This window comes from Schistocerca nitens, chromosome 4 (genome assembly GCF_023898315.1).
Source record: "Schistocerca nitens isolate TAMUIC-IGC-003100 chromosome 4, iqSchNite1.1, whole genome shotgun sequence".
NCBI lineage: Eukaryota > Metazoa > Arthropoda > Insecta > Orthoptera > Acrididae > Schistocerca > Schistocerca nitens.
Window position 1 is genome coordinate 683,590,854 of NC_064617.1, and position 18,129 is coordinate 683,608,982.

At 44.6% G+C, this 18,129-nt stretch overlaps 1 protein-coding gene across 3 annotated transcripts in view; it reads right to left on the reverse strand.

Annotated features, from left to right (window-relative positions):
- LOC126251862 (rho-related BTB domain-containing protein 1) overlaps positions 1-18,129 on the reverse strand; it is a 548,446-nt gene that overhangs the window by 152,710 nt on the left and 377,607 nt on the right. Inside the window, exons 1-2 of one of the 3 annotated variants that reach the window (XM_049952548.1) lie at positions 16,729-16,754; positions 12,734-12,940 (exon numbers count right to left, since the gene is read on the reverse strand). In XM_049952548.1, coding sequence (XP_049808505.1) covers positions 12,734-12,913 — 180 coding nt within the window. In that variant the 5' untranslated portion in view covers positions 12,914-12,940; positions 16,729-16,754. Of the gene's footprint in view, positions 1-12,733; positions 12,941-16,728; positions 16,755-18,129 lie in introns of those variants that run through there. The other 2 variants (XM_049952547.1, XM_049952549.1) reach the window with 2 other exon arrangements.

Genomic DNA, 18,129 nt, shown 5'->3' on the forward strand with positions numbered 1-18,129 from the left:
GTTTGGTGAAAACTCGGAGATCATTGACGAACAAAATGGTTTATCCATCTTTATTGTACTGCCAAATTTTATGGAGTCTCCAGACATGTCTTCGGCCTAGAATCTCATTAACTGGAGTAGAATGGTCTTCAGCGATGAGTCCCGCTTCGAAGTGAGCCCCGATGACCATCGAAGGCGTGTCTGCAGACGCCCTGGACAGTAATGGGATTCCATTCTGACTGTAGCTGGCCATACGACCCAACAACCATGAGTGATGGTCTGGGGTGTCATTTCTTTTCGTAGCATGACCCATTTCGTTGTCATCCGCGCAACTCTTACAGCACAGCGGTTCGTCGACGAGTAAGCCATCCTGGGCTTATATTTCAGCAAGATAATGCCAGCCCGCACACGACGAGAGTTTTTACTGCTTGTCATCGCGCTTGAAAAATCCTACCTTGACCAGAAAGATCGTCAAATCTTTCCCATTTGAAAGCTTCTTGGAGCATTATGGGCAGAGCCCTCCAACTAGCTCGGGATTTTGACGTTTGACATTCCAACGCGCCAATTGGACAGAATTTAGCACGATATTCGCCAGGAGGACGTCCAGCCATCTGTCAATTAATGCGAAGCCGAATAATTTGTGAAATCACTTTCTCTCGAATAAATCATCCAGTTTTTCTGAAAATATAATCCTTTGTTTGTCTGTACATGTACATCACATCTAGCGATTTCCCGTCCCATTCAGCTAATTCCTTCGTGGTACGTCGTCCTTTTCTTTTGTCTTAGAGTGAATTTTTAGCTGAATTGGTTAACGCAGATTATAGTTTGCCTGTTGCTGTCATGCAAAGCTAACTGAAAATTGAAATATGAGACTGTTACATAATAATTTGAGTGACTGAACTATGTATTAAATATTTTTATCTGTTTAAAAACATTCAAAATAATTATTTTTACTCAGCCTTTTGTTCAGCAGTTTAAATTGTTTTTCAGATGCTGCATTATCATCTTCAAACTGCAATGGTTTTCAGTTGTAGAAACACTGATATAAAATTATTTTTTCGTTACTTTTGTAGCAGTACATACACTACTGGCCATTAAAATTGCTACACCACGATGATGAGGTGCTACAGACGCGAAATTTAACCGACAGGAAGAAGATGCTGTGATATGCAAATGATTAGCTTGTCAGAGCATTCACACAAGGTTGGCACCGGTGGCGACACCTACAACGTGCTGACATGAGGAAAGTTTCCAACCGATTTCTCATACACAAACAGCAGTTAACCGAAGTTGCCCGGAGAAACGTTGTTGTGATGCCTCGTGTAAGGAGGAGAAATGCGTACCATCACGTTTCCGACTTTGATAAAGGTCAGATTGTAGCCTATCGAGATTGCGGTTTATCGTATCGCGTCATTGCTGCTCGCGTTGTTCGAGATCCAATGACTGTTAGCAGAATATGGAATCGGTGGGTTCAGGAGGGTAATACGGAACGCCGTGCTGGATCCCAACGGCCTCGTATCACTAGCAGTCGAGATGAAAGGCATCTTATCCGCATAGCTGTAACGGGTCGTGCAGCCACGTCTCGATCCCTGAGTCAACACATGGGGACGTTTGCAAGACAACAACCATCTGCACGAACAGTTCGGCGACGTTTGCAGTAGCATGGACTATCAGCTCGGAGACCGTGGCTGCGGTTACCCTTGACGCTGCATCACAGACAGGAGCGCCTCCGATGGTGTACTTAACGACGAACCTGGGTGCACGAATGGCAAAACGTCATTTTTTCGGATGAATCCAGGTTATGTTTACAGCATCATGATGGTCGCATCCATGTTTGGCGACATCGCGGTGAACTCACATTGGAAGCGTGTATTCGTCATCGCCATACTGGCGTATCACCAGGCGTGATGGTATGGGGTGCCACTGGTTACAAGTCTCGGTCACCTCTTCTTTGCATTCACGGCACTTTGAACAGTGGACGTTACTTTTCAGACGCGTTACGACCCGTGGCTCTACCCTTCATTCGATCCCTGCGAAACCCTACATTTCAGAAGGATAATGCACGACCGCATGTTGCACGTCCTGTACAGGCCTTTCTGGATACAGAAAATGTTCGACTGCTGCTCTGGCCAGCACATTCTCCATATCTCTCACCAACTGAAAATGTCTGGTCAATGGTGGCCGAGCAACTGGCTCGTCACAATACGCCAGTCACTACTCTTGATGAACTGTGGTATCGTGTTGAAGCTGCAGGGGTACTGTACCTGTACACGCCATCCAAGCTTTGTTTGACGCAATGACCAGGCGTGTCAAGGCCGTTATTACGGCTAGAGTTGGCTGTTCTGGGTACTGATTTTTCAGGATCTATGCAACCAAATTGCATGAAAATGTAATCACATGTCAGTTCTAGTATAATATATTTGTCCAGTGAATACCCGCTTATCATCTGCATTTCTTCTTGGTGTAGCAATTTTAATGGCCAGTAGTGTACCTTGATTTAGGTAAAAGTTATATATTTCTCGTTCAGACTCTATTTAATTTTAATGTTAGCTTGCGCAATATCTGGACGATATGGGTAGTTATGTGATATTTACAATGGAAGGCGTTTACCGATCGTCATTTGGCACTGTGTATCTTTGCAGAAAATGGTTCACTTGTGGAACGGCGGTATATGTCTTCAGTCTTACTGCAAGAATGATGTTCTACTGTGAAATGTCTTATTCGTAAGATCCTTGGAACAGTGAGTCCAACCGTCACAACTCTAATGCATCTGTAAATAAACACCGTATAAACGACAACGGTTGTTGTATGTCGTAGAGGAGTTTATTAGCATCGAAGACTGTATTTTAATTCTTTTGGTAGTAGACTGAATGAGTCATATTGCCAAATAGAGAAATGTACCAGCCTTTCTAACGTCCTGTTTACCAAATCGCACTCCCCCCTCCCCTTTTACAAAATCGTGGCTACGTCCTTGCCTCTCTGAACCTACCATTGACTGGAAATGATTGTATTCCCCTACTTGGAGACCATTTGTAGCCATTCCCACGCAACAATGTCAAGTCACTAGGCCACAATTGTTCGCGATTGGTTTGAAGAACATCTGGACAGTTTCAGCGAATGATTTGGCCACCCAGATCGCCCGACGTGAATTCAATCGAACATTTATGGGACATAATCGAGAGGTCAGTTCGAGCTCATCGTCCATCGGCAGCATTTTTGCAATTACGGACGGCTACATAGGCAGCATGGCTCAATATTTCTACAGGACGCTCCTAAGCGACTGTAGTGCTTCTTTAAGGAGGAGGGGGTGGGGGTTGGGTGTTCATGAAAAACACACATTATTTAAAAGATGACCAAATCCACAATTTTGAAGATAAAGGAATGAAATTTTGTACCAAGCTTTACATGAAATTAACACATTTACTGTTACATATCTTGGATTATTTATATTTAAATTTTTGGAATTTAAAAATTTTGTTTTCGAAGTGTAATATACTTTTTTTTCAGAAACTATTCAATAGTTTCTACAAAATTTTCTCTGTTTAATCTCTTTGCATATACTACGCTTCTCTCAAGAGTTTTTTTTTTAATGTATCGAATAGGATAATTTTAATAATTCTGTCTAAGTACACTGCTGGCCACCGTAAATGCAACACCAAGAAAGACAAGAGGTAGCACAACAAGATAAATTTTGTAGATAACATGTTGACCAAGTATCAAATGATTACGTTTACAGACGTCTGTGACATGTGGTTCCTGCCAGAATCAGTAGCCAGAGTAGCCGCCATTGTTGGAGATCACCGCTGCCACACGTCTCGGCATTGAGTCAAAGAGACGTTGGATGTGTTCCTGGGGTACAGCAGGCCAAGCAGCTTCCACACGTTGCCAAAGATCATCTGGTGTGGCAGCTGGGGATGTAACCTGGGTCACTCGTTGAGCAACCATGGACCACATGTTTTCTATCGGCGAAAGATCCGGAGAGCGAGCCGGCCAGGGAAGCACTTCAATCTGGTTATTGACGAAGAACCTTTGGACAATGCGTCCCACGTGTGGTCGCGCATTATCCTGTTGAAATATGGCTGTGGCCGAGCCCTGAAGGTAAGGAAGGACAACTGGCTCCAGCACCTCGGATATGTAGCGCCGGCTATTTAAAGTACCGGCAATGCGTACTAGAGGTGCGCGAGAGTAATATCCAATACCGCCCCATATCATAATACCCGGTGCAAGACCAGTGTGGCGGTGCATAATGCAGCTGTCCAGCATCCTCTCTCCACGGTGTCTCCACACTCGAATCCGACCATCGTGGTGCTGCAGACAGAAGCGTGCCTCGTCAGTAAAGACAACGTCATTCCATTCTGCCGTCCACATCCGTCTGTCATCACACCATTGGCGACGGAGATGTCTGTGGTTCTGCGTCAATGGTAGACGAAGCAATGGACGTCTTGCGGACAGACCACTCTGCTGTAAACGGCGTCGAATGGTACGCGCAGACACTGGATGATGCGTTACAGACGCAATGTGCTGTGCTATGGTTCGGGATGTCACTGAGCGATCCGTCACTGCCATGCGCACAATTTGCCTATCAGCACGTGCAGTGGTGCACCGAGGTGAATGCGATCGACCACGTCGGTCCGTCGTACCCTCCTGCATCCAACGGTCACATATCCGCATTACAGTTGTTTGGTTTCGTCCAACACGACTAGCGATTTCTCTGTATGATAATCCACAATCTCGGTAAGCCACTATCCTTCCTCTGTCGAACTCGGATACTTGATCAAACGATGTTCGCTGTTTTCTACGAGGCATAACTGATCGTCTTGTGAAACAACCACAAGGTAAACACACGTGCCGAACGTACACTCGTCGAAATCGCCAAGCCTTAAATGGCGCTATGAGGTGGCGCCACAGGCGCGCGTGATGTGCGTCTGCGCTGAAATTCTAATCAGTTGCATATCTCATCGCTGCAAACCCGTGGTGTAAATTTCACTTGATTCGGATGCTTCCTTCAGGGTGTTGCATTTACGGTGGCCAGCAGTGTATATTATAAGATTCGTGCAAAGTACCATGCACTTTGCCCAATATCTCAGATTACGCTCATAATTTCAAAATTTGCTCTTGAGGCAACATTTGTCGGGTTTACAGAAATAAGTGTACAAAATTTCATAATTCTAGCCTTTATAGAACCTGAGAAAGAGGTACGCAAACTTTAAAAAACGTAATTTTCAGGAAATGCAATTTAAAGTTCAATCTAATGTTTTTTCTTATGCCCCCCTTCAGAAGTCCCCCTAGATTTGTACTCAGGGTCCCCTTTCGTTTGAAGACTTCTCTGGTGTCTTGTTTTCTGCCTTCTTTCCTTTACCATTTCTTCAATTGAACTTTCAGCTGCAGAGAGACGCTGTAAAAATATTTTTTCAAGATGTCTTGAGAGAAATTTCCTATGTTAAATCCAATTCTCTCTAATACCTTCATCCTCCCTACGTTACCGTAGTTAAATACAAGGTCTGCATCATAAGTTTCAATTCTGACAACTGTAGCAGATGAAAAGGTGGTTTCAGACCATCGTTTCCAAATGAGTGAATTTAGAGGCTCATTTTGATTCTGGATTTTACCATGAGCACACTTTTTTATAAAACGAATACTCCTAGCTGCATGCAGACGTTGATATAAGCCAACGGGGATAATTGAAAATGTGTGCCCCGACCGGGACTCGAATCCGGGATCTCTTGCGTACATGGCAGATGCTCTATCCATCTTTTTTTTTTTTTTTTTGTCCGCAGCTCGTGGTCGTGCGGTAGCGTTCTCACTTCCCACGCCCGGGTTCCCGGGTTCGATTCCCGGCGGGGTCAGGGATTTTCTCTGCCTCGTGATGACTGGGTGTTGTGTGCTGTCCTTAGATTAGTTAGGTTTAAGTAGTTCTAAGTTCTAAGGGACTGATGACCATAGATGTTAAGTCCCATAGTGCTCAGAGCCATTTGAACATCTTTTTTTTTTTCTTCATTTTGTTCGGTATTGTTCGTTTCGTTTGGTCTGGGCGGATGTCACAAGATATCCGTTCAAGTTGATCGTTGATTCCTCGACTCAGTTTTTTTTTATTACAGAGGGCGAGCAGCCCTCTGACCGAACACGCTGAGCTACCGTGCCGGCTTCCATCTGAGCCACCGAGGTCACAGAGGATAGTGCGACTGCAGGGACCGATCTCTGGCACGCCTCCCGCGAGGCCCACATCCGCAACTCATTGTCCCGCACTATATTCATAGTGCCCCTGCCCATCATATGGCCCTGTAAGGAGCTAGGAGTATTCATTTCGTTGTAATTTCATTCTAACAAGCTGCATGGTCACCGATGGTATCTGTTCTTTCGGACATGTCCGAAAGAACAGGTATGGTTACCATCTTCATATATATACTTTTTTATAAGTTCAGGATCGGCCAGAAACCTGTAAGTGGGCTGGACAACATCCAGGATATTATCTGGAAGCTTCTCCATGTTGGTGTAGGGGTTGTTATTCCTCTGAGCCTGTATATTGAATTGTTGCTTCAGAAAGTGGGCATGGCAGGAAGCTCACGTCAAACGTTTAATTATTCTTCAGGCACTTGGGATGTGACTTCATTATTGAGACTTTGGGAAATTATTGTCCTTGACTTCTACTATAAATAAAAAACAAATTGAAAATTGACGTTTTCGGTCAGTTTGATGGACGTCCCGCCTTAAGGGAGCGACTAATATTTTGTGCGGTGAGCTTAGCAGTCCAGCCACCTGCTCGTATAGCGCGCTAGCTTGCGGGACAGGAAGGCCACCCGTGTCAGGGTCGCAGCCGCGTGGCGGATTATTGACCGTGACTGATGCACCGACTAAGTGAGCATGTAGTATTTAGGAGGTTCCCCACGCACGTTTTTCGGAGACCCATCGTCAATGACCGCCTGCGGATATCAGACCAGCCACTCCCCTGGGCAACAACTGTAAAATACCTGGGAGTGCATCTGGACGCCAAACTGTTGTATAGTCATCACATTATGGAGAAGAAGACGTCTGGCCTCAAAATGCTGGGAGCTCTCCTCCCCTTTCTGAAGAGCTCATACCTCAGCCAACGCACGAAACTCCAGTTGTACCATGCCACAGTCGAACCATCTATTTTGTATGGATCGACCTCTTGGGGTACTACGTGTGCCACTAACTACAAAAAGTTACAGGTTGTACAAAGCAGATGCCTACGATGGATCACAGGAGCCTAATGGTGGATCCGAAATCATGACATTCATCGAGCCTTAAGCGAATCTTACCTCTCAGACAAGGTCAAGGAGAAGGCACGAACCTTATTTCGGAGGTTGGACATGATACGTGACAGTACACCACAACTCACCACAGTAGGTGCGGTAGAACCCTTACGCAACCACAAATATAAAGTAGCGAAGGCGATAGTATTTGAGCCTCCGTAAATGATATCCCCACGGAATTCTCCATAATTTAAGGACATATCGTCTTTAGCACTTCTACACACATGTTTTCAAACACACACCAAAAGCAGCGAGTTAAAGGACTCTTCTGTGTGCCCAAACTAAAGCTGAAAGAAGAATAAATAAATAAAGAGAAAATTTTTACCCCTTCCATTCCCTACAGAAGTAAAAATCAACGAAGTTGATCAGACTTCAGCACCACCACAAAAAAAAAACGCACGTTTCCGCAAATGCTGGACTGGTCTCCACTTTTTGCTTCAAAAAATACGATGCACAAACAGTTATAATACGTACACACAAAGAACAAGGATTTCACAATTCACAGACAGTTGGCGCACACAACCTGCTCCCTTTAGCGCGTTTTACACGAGCGACTTTCTGGTCGAAATTTACTGCCCCAAGTACGTGCGGCCTTCGTCCTGCGTGTAAATCAGCAGTCGTCCAAGTCACGAGTGTACCTAAGTCGTCGGGGATCTGTAGAATATGTCTGGAGTGTGGTTCTAAATTTTCGAGTACGTTGCTCATTGCACATGCGCAGAAACAGGGGACGGGGGGCGTCTGCTAACATCGGTAGTGAACCTATTCTGGTCGAGCTCACTCCTATTATCAAATCGGTTACTTCAAGGACAGCTCCGAGCCAGACGCCCTGCAGCGTGCGCTTCACTGATCGCAAGCCACCGGCATTTACGACGTCAGTGGTATGAAGCGGGACCTCACTAGAGGGCAGAGTGGAGGTCTGCTGATTTTTCTGATGAAAACTGGTTCTGCCTTGGTGCCAGTGATTGGTTAAGAGGAGGTCAACAACCAACCTGTGTATGCATGCTAGACACACTGGACCTACACCTGGAGTTACGGTCTGGGGTGCGATTTAGTATGACAGCAGGAGCACTCTCGTGGTTATCGCACGTACCCTAACTGCGAATCTGTATGCCATTCACGAATAGTGTTCCAGGGTGGCTGGGTTCCCAACTGGGTAACGCTCGCTCACATACCTCTGCTGTAATCCAATACATGCTCTACAGATTGTCGGCACATTGCCCTGGCCTAATCGATCACCAGATCTGTCTCCAAACTGGCACATACGGGACATCATTGGACAACTCCAGCATCATTCACAACCAACATTAACCGTCCCTGTTATTGATCGACGAAGTGCAACAGGCATGGAACTCCATTCCACAACATGACATCCACCACCTCTACATTTGCATTTGTATTCAACATTCTGGCGGTTACACCGGTTCTTAATGTACCAGCATTTCATATTTGCAAAGGCTTATCTCGCGCTTGCATTACCCTATCATCTTGCAATGTTAATCACTTCTATATGTTACCTAGACAAACGTATTTCCGAAATTTCATTACTCTACAGTAATTATTTTTTGGTGCTTCGATTTTTACCGTCAGTACATATACCGGGTGATCAAAAAGTCAGTATAAATTTGAAAACTGAATAAATCACGGAATAATGTAGATAGAGAGGTACAAATTGACACATGCTTGGAATGACATGGGGTTTTATTAGAACAAAAAAAATACAAAAGTTCAAAAAATGTTCGACAGATGGCGCTTCATGTGATCAGAATAGCAATAATTAGCATAACAAAGTAAGACAAAGCAAAGATGATGTTCATTACAGGAAATGCTCAATATGTCCACCATCATTCCTCAACAATAGCTGTAGTTGAGGAATAATGTTGTGAACAGCACTGTAAAGCATGTCCGGAGTTATGGTGAGGCATTGGCGTCGGATGTTGTCTTTCAGCATCCCTAGAAACTTCAGGTAACCCCAAAGCCAATAATCGCACGGACTGAGGTCTGGGGACGTGGGAGACCAAGCATGACGAAAGTGGCGGCTGAGCACACGATCATCACCAAACGACGCGCGCAAGAGATCTTTCATGCGTCTAGCAATACTTTGTTTTTATGTTTTTTTTTTTTGTTCTAATAAAGACCCATGTCATTCCAAGCACGTGTGTCAATTTTTACCTCTCTATCTACATTATTCCGTGGTTTATTAAGTTTTCAAATTTATACTGACTTTTTGATCACCCGGTATATCACTTGTGTGTTGGTGAAAAAGAAGTGTAGCCTACCACGCGCAAATGCTAGTACTTTATTCATCCAGTATTTGAGAATGAGAGCTCTTAGTGACTTGCAACAAACTTTAGAGATAGCATTAAACCTTTACGAAACTTTTCTCGCTGACAACTCCAAAACTGCCGCATGAAGCATGACGTTTTAATTTATTACTTCTTTACTACTAACTCTATTTGTAACACAGTTCGTAGAAAATAGTCACATATACGGCTGGATGTACCTGCAAAATATGTCATCGTACTACACGTTGTTCAGGAGACAGGACGTTATAGATATTGAGCTGCGTGAAAATGAAATTGCAGCGCGAAATTCGCTTGAAATACAGGTAAATATGCGTGAAATATGCTAAATACATGTGAAATAGATTTGCCCTGTGCGTACGCGGGCAGTGACATGGGTAGGAAGTTCGTCCTAAGCCCCTGGAACGATTCAACCTAATTTGGTGGATATATTAGTTACGATATGAAATGAAATACTGTGGGGTTAAGAACCACCAGCCTCCTATTGGGGTGAGATTGATAATGTGGTCAGAGAGGGAGGAAGGAGGAGATGGACAGACAATGGGGAGGGAAGAAGGAAATGAGTACAGATAGGGAGAGGAGGAAATGGACAGAGAGAGGGGAGAGGAGCAGATGAATAGGGAGAGTGTAGAGGAGTGGGTGGATAGGGAGAGGAGGAAGAATAGATGGAAAGAGAGAGGGTAGAGGAGTAGATGAATAGGGAGAGGGTTAAAAATAGATGGACAGAGAGAGAGAGACAAGAAGAGATCGACAGAGAGTGGGGAGTGGAGGAGGTGGACATAGAGATGGGGAAGGAGGAAATGGACAGAGAGGGTGGGGGAGGAGATAGACTAATAGAAGAATGGCATAAATACGTACCCAAGCAATGACAGGTACACAGCTATGTCTACATATACGTCTGCAGAAAACAATATGTCTCGGAACGCTGTTGACGGAGACTTATTGCAGTGATTTCTGGCTCTCCATACACACCGAGACAATTATGATCTTTGCTGTGCTAAGTATGTCGCAAACAGTCGTGAAATTATTCACGCCCTTTTCCGACACAATGTAAAAATGTTTCCCGTGAAGTAAATGAGTGAGTTGTGAGCGGTATGAGTTCTGTCAACTTTTCCCATTGTGTCAAAATTTGGTGTCTTTTTTCCGAAGTCGCACGGTTTGCTGGTCCGGAAGTGACTCGCGCCGCAAATCTTCCGAGGGATAACTTTTGTGATGGAGCATACGCGTGGGTAGTGAGTTTTGGGATTAACATTTTTTTTATAACTCACTGTTTAACCGAGGGTAACTCCGCGGGACGCATCTGCAGGGTGGCGCACGAAATGTGTTACCAATTGTTTCTTTCACAATGTACGACGCACATGAGATATTCCGTTGGGATCTCTACAGCAGTACCAGCAGAGCTTGGAAAAACAAATGAGTAACGAAATGACGTGTAATTCACGATACTGCCGCTAGGAGACTAGTAAGCAGCAATGTCTGACAATGGAAGACTGACGACACAGCAACGACCGGCAATTGTGTTACTTTTTCATGAAAAGCCTTGTTGTGACTCAGAGGCGTTTTCGACAACAGTTTAACACACGATGGGTCCCTTGCAAGAAGACCATCTACAGGTTGTACGATAAATTTATACAGGAAGGAACAGTATTGGAAGCGAAGCGACCTCGGCCTAAGCCTGTTTGTTCGCCAGAGAATATTGAAGCGGTACGAGTTGGTGTACAGAGAAGTCCCGGGAAATCGTGTAGAAAGGCAGCAGTGCAACTGGGAACATCCAGACGCTCCTTTCAACGCATTCTTAAAAGTGACCTCCATATGTACCCATACAAGTTGACCTGTGCACAGAAGCTCACTGAAGAACACAAGCAGGAGAGACTAATGTTTGCTCAGTGGGCGGAGGATAGGGAAGAAACGCTCAACAACATTTGGTTTTCAGACGAGGCGCATTTTCATTGAGACGGTGTGGATAACAAACAAAATGTATGCTTTTGGGCCACTGAAAACCCACAAGTGCTTCATGAACGACAACATTATGCTCCGAGGATTACAGCGTAGGCAGCAATTTCTAGTCACGGACTTATTGGACCCTTTTTCTTTGAAGAAACTGTGAACAGCGAGCGTTATTTGAGCATGCTTCGCAATAGCTTAATTCTACAGCTTCTTGCTACTGCCTTACTCTTCAACACGCAGTGGTTCGTGCAAGATGGAGCAAGGCAACATACTGCAAACACTGTGTTGGAGTTTTTACAAGAGCATTTCGACATGCGGATCATTTCACTCAGGTTTCCAGGTCGCTTCAATGCGACAAAATTGGCCCCCCAATAGTCCAGACCTCAATCCATGTGACTTTTTTCTTTGGGGGTACCTAAAGGAAAAAATTTTCCCGAAACGTCCACGTGATTTAATGGAGCTCAGAAGATTTATTCTTCAAGCTTGCAGTGAAATTGCGGAAGACATATGCTGTAGGGTAATCACTAACTTCAGTGTTCGTTTGAAGGAAGTTAGGAAACGAAATGGTGGACATATTGAGCATGTGCTGAGTTAGAACAAATCTCCATGGACGGCTCTTCATTGTAGTGTATGTTCCTCTCAGATTGTATTGACAATATAGTTTATATTCAAAAACAAAATGGTAACACATTTCATGCGCCACCCTGTAGTAAACTACGTTTTCATTGCTTGTTCCTAGATTTTGTTACTACATTTCGAACTTTTAGTACAAAGGATAATCACTCATAACCTCATTTTCACTGTTGAGGTGCCTAGCTGCACAGCAGACAGCCCTCGCACCACACGCCGTTTTGGAGCTGACGAGTAAAGGAAAATGACCACTCGACATAGACGAGACTCAGTACAGGAACGAAACGCCAGGGGCGCTGCAGTAGACTCACTTGTCAACTGGAACAATAAGCCTACCGTTTTAGGCAACTGACAACAGCAACGCGCAGGAAGGACATCTGGCCGCAAAGTTAAATAAATTAAATTTGCCAAAGCTCGAGAACAGCAGAGGCTGTAACTAAATGGGGTAAACAGCTAACGAAAATTGATCTTGTTAGACGCCTTTCGGGTTGCGGCCTCGGAACATGTGTTCACGGTTCGGCTGAAAGTAAAAGTCTGTGATGGACAGAGAAATCAGCGGTCGCAAAACGCACAAGAGCAGAAGGCGCACTGAGTGGTACTCACGTCTTTGTAGATGCGGTACTGGTCGATGGCCCAGACGGTGGGGACGTGCGTCGTCAGCAGCTGCGACAGAGACACGTGCTTGTTGCAGGCCCGCGCGCAGATGAGGCGCGTCTTGCCTACGGCGGTGTCGCCCACAACCACGCATTTCACCAACTCCTGATGGGGTTGTTCATTATCCATTATCGATAGCCATTACCTAGGCAGCACCTGCAACAAGTCGAGAAACTACAGTCACTCATACCGTACTATATACTTACAAGGGAACCTCCCCATCGCACCCCCCTCAGATTTAGTTATAAGTTGGCACAGTGGATAGGCCTTGAAAAACTGAACACAGATCAATCGAGAAAACAGGAAGAAGTTGTGTGGAACTACGAAAAAAGTAAGCAAAATATAGAAACTGAGTAGTCCATGAGCAAGATAGGCAACATCAAGGATAATGTGAGCTCAGGGGCGCCGTGGTCCCGTGGTTAGAGTGAGCAGCTGCGGAATGAGAGGTCCTTGGTTCAAGTCTACCCTCGAGTGAAATATTTAATTTTTTATTTTCAGACAATTATTATCTGTCCGTCCGTCCGTCCGATGCGAGGTAACTGCGCCGTAGTATGGGGACGCTACACCTAAATAAACATCGAAACAAAACATATGTTTTAATAGAGCACAGGGAAAACTGTGCGACTGTAAAACTGTTGCATTTATTTGTTGCAGTTTATGTGACAAAATCTTATGTTTTCGTCACTTTTTTGGGAGTGATTATCACATCCACAAGAAAACCTAAATCGGGCAACGTATAAGAATCTTTTTGCCCATTCGCCAAATGTACAAGTTAGGTGGGTCGACAAAATATTCCTGTCATATGACGCACATGCTGTCACCAGTGTCGTATAGAATATATCTGACGTGTTTTCCTGTGGAGGAATCGGTTGACTATGACCTTGCGATCAAATGTTTTCGGTTCCCATTGGAGAGGCACGTCCTTTCGTCTACTAATCGCACGGTTTTGCTGTGCGTTCGCAAAACGCACACACTAAACGTACTACAGTGAACAGAGACGTCAATGAACGAACGGACAGATCATAACTTTGCGAAAATAAAGAAAGAAAATATTTCACTCGAGGGTAGACTTGAACCAAGGACCTGTCATTTCGCAGCTGCTCACGCTAACCACGGGACCACGGCGCCCCTGAGCTCACATTATCCTTGATGTTGCCTATCTTGCTCATGGACTACTCAGTTTGTATATTTTGCTTATTTTTTTCATAGTTACACACAACTTCTTCCTGTTTTCCCGATTGATCTGTGTTCAGTTTTTCAAGGCCTATCCACTGTGCCAACTTATAACTAAATCTGAGGGGGGTGCGATGGGGAGGTTCCCTTGTTAGGAAATCACAGTTCGGATTTCAGAAATGCTGTTCCACTGAGACAGCGATATATAATTTCACTGTCCACATAATAGAGTCTTTAAATAGTAAAATGTCACCAGTAGGAATATTCTGTGACTTATCCAAAGCATTTGATTGCGTGAACCATGACATTATGTTAGAGAAATTACAATGCTATGGTATAAATGGAACAGCATATGAGTGGTTTAAGTCATATCTACAGAACAAGAAGCAAAAAGTCTCTTTATATGCTTCAAGTGATTCAAAGGAGTTTGCCACTTCATCTAACTGGGGTGTTCTACAAGGTTCCATCATGGGTCCCCTCCTGTTCTTGATATATGTGAATGACCTCCCTTCTTATGTGAAGCAATATGTTGAACTGTTTGCTGATGATACAAGCATAATTATTAATCCAGTAAAAGAAAGTCCGATAGAAAATGATACAAATAAGGACTTTGGAAAAGCTATTAATTCGTTTTCTGCGAATGGGCTTACTCTGAACTTTGAAAAAAAAAAAAAACCACAGTACATCCAATTTTCTGCTGCAAAAAGTACAATTCCTTCAATAAACATAACACATCAAAAGAAGTCAGTTGCCAGGATAGAGCATACTAAGTTTTTGGGTGTACATATAGATGAGAATCTTAATTGGAAAAAGTCATATTTTAGATCTCCTAAAGCGACTAGGTTCAGCAACTTTCGCAATCAGAATAATTGCCAATTTTGAGGATGTAGAAATTGGTAAGCAAACATACTTTGCATACTTCCACTCCCTGATGTCATACGGAATAATATTCTGCGGCAACTCAACACTTAGGCAACAGGTATTCACTGCTCAAAAGAAAGTATTTAGAATAATGTGTGGGGTTCATAGTCGCACATCTTGTAGGCATCTGTTTAAAAGGTTAGGAATTCTTACAACTGCTTCACAATACCTTTACTCGGTAATGAAATTTTTTCTCAACAACATGGACCAGTTTAAAATCAACAGCGACATTCATGATTACAATACCAGTAAAAAAGAAAGACCTACACTATCATTTACTTAACCTATCTGTGGCACAGAAAGGGGTAAAATATGCTGCTATAAAACTTTTTGATAAATTACCAGATGAAATAAAATGTCTGACAGACAGCTGTAATAGTTTCAAAAACAAATTGAAATCATACCTCCTTGACAACTCCTTCTATACCATAGATGAATTCTCGAATATAAGTAAATGAATCTGGAGATATAATATATGCATTTTGTGCCATTTAAGCGAATGGGATAGATAATAGAAATATTTAGGTATAACACTATAATGTAAAAAAAAAAAAAAAAACTTGTTTCCTGTGCGCATTTCTTGTGCATTTGACACATTCCACATCATAACGGTTTTTCCGTGCTATTTATCAATGGAACACGTAACTAAGTAACTAGCTATCCGTTAGTGTCTTGTTTGTGTTATTATTAATCATTGTTAATACACTACTGGAAAATGAAAAAAGACCACCAAGAGGTGATTGACCCAGCAGAGGGAAATTTTATTGACACACTCTTGAGGACGTACACAACAAATGATCACAGAGACCGAGACATAAGCATCTGAGCACACTCGACAGGGCGTGCGAAATATCAGTGCTATTACCCTGTATACTCTCCTTTTGCAGCTCTGCAGTCTGCTATTCTCCCATGGAGACGATCGTCATGATGACGAATGTAGTCTTGCGAAATGACTTGCCACGCAGTTTCCACCTGGTGCCTCAATTTGGCCAGATTTCCTGCAAGACTTGCGTACCGCGCAAGGTGACGTTTCATTCAGTCCCAAACGTGCCCAATGGGGGATAGATCTGGGGATCGTGCTGACCAGGGTAGTTCATGCACACCTTGCTGAGCAAATTGTGGGTGCCACGGGATACGTGTGGATGTGCATTGTCATGTTGGAAAAGGACATTGCCTTGTTGGTGCACGAACGGTAGCACAACGGGTTGGAGACGTTCTAAATGTACCATGCACTGTTCGATGTTCTCTCTACAGTCGCCAGAGTATGGTTCCCCACACTACGATGCCAGATGTTGGCCCTGGGTGTCTCTGTCGTATACACCCCAGACATTGGCGCTCACCTGCGCGACGCCACACACGCGTACGACCGTCATTGACACCAAGGAAGAAACGAGTCTCGTAACTGTACAAACAAACCTCCATTCGTCCTTCCATAAGCGCATGGCGACGGGCTGCACAATGTTGAGACGTGGGCGGATCACGCCCTAACGGCCCGAGGTATTGTAGTCCTGCTTCACACGGTCGCGAATGGTCTTTGCTGAAACCCCAAAGAACAACAGTGTACCTAATTTGTTATGAACTCGCCGTGCGGTCTGAGACGGCACCTCGTTAAGAGGCGACCATCTTGGCGTGCATCTATGCGTCCCCCCTGTCCGGACCAATGTTGGCAGGCATATCCACCTTCTGCTAAACACTGTTGAGAAAATCTATGCACCTGGAGGCCTCTCGTCCCGCGTGTAGCTCAATTCTGAGGTACGACCACGCAGCCGCCCGCAGACCTTTTATACATCTCGCTCAAACTCCGTCAGTCGTACAAACTGATCACATCCACACTGTCATCGCGTACTTACAATGTTGCAGTCACAGACGCGAGCTCCGGATGCTACGGCAAACCGGCTGCTACTAGCTCTGGAGGTGAACGACTGCTCTGAAGCTTGCAACATTCCGTGGCTGATAACGCGGTTCCTGGTTAGTCCGGAGCGCAGCGCGTTTGATCATCGTATTAACTGCTTTCTCGTAGTGTCCCAGGCAAGTATGGCGTGCATTAGTCCTTCCGTCAAGGTGTTAATTTTTTTTTCATTTTCCAATAATGTACCTTTACTGAGGTTCTAGCCGAAGTTTATTGCTCATGGCGCCTTTTTGTAACACGTATGGAGATTAGTCATAAAGTTTAAGTACACTACTGGCCATTAAAATTGCTACACCAAGAAGAAATACAGATGATAAACGGGTATTCATTGGACAAATATATTATACTAGAACTGACATGTGATTACATTTTCGCGTAATTTCGGTGCATACATGTTGAGAAATCAGTACCCAGAACGACCACCTCTGGACGTAATAACGGCCTTGATACGCCTAGGCATAGAGTCAAACAGAGCTTGGATGGCGTGTACAGGTACAGCTGCCCATGCAGCTTCAACACGATACCACAGTTCATCAAGAGTAGTGACTGGCGTATTATGACGAGCCAGTTGCTCGGCCACCATTGACCAGACGTTTTCATTTGGTTAGAGATCTAGAGAATGTGCTGGCCAGGGCAGCAGTCGAACATTTTCTCTACCAGAAAGGCCCGTACAGAACCTGCAACATGCGGTCGTGCATTATCCTGCTGAAATGTAGGGTTTCGCACGGATCGAATGAAGGCTAGAGCCACGGGTAGTAACACATCAGAAATGTAACGTCCACTGTTCAAAGTGCCGTCAATGTGAACAAGAGGTGACCGAGACGTGTAACCAGTGGCACCCCATACCATCACGCCGGGTGATACGCCAGTATGGTGACGACGAATACACGCTTCCAAAGTGCGTTCACCGCATGTCGCCAAACACGGATGCGACCATCATGAAGCTGTAAACAGAACCTGGATTCATCCGAAAAAATGACGTTTTGCCAATCGTGCACCCATGTTCGTCGTTGAGTACACCATCGCAGGCGCTCCTGTCTATGATGCAGCGTCAAGAGTAACCGCATGCGTGGTCTCCGAGCTGATAGTCCATGCTGCTGCAAACGTCGTCGAACTGTTCGTGCAGGTGGTTGTTGTGTTGCAAACGTCCCCATCTGTTGGTTTAGGGATCGAGACATGGCTGCACGACCCGTTACAGCCATGCGGATAAGATGGTTGTCATCTCGGCTGCTAATGATACGAGGCCGTTGGGATCCAGCACGGCGTTCCGTATTACCCTCCTGAACCCACCGATTCCATATTCTGCTAACAGTCATTGGATCTCGACCAACGCGAGCAGCAA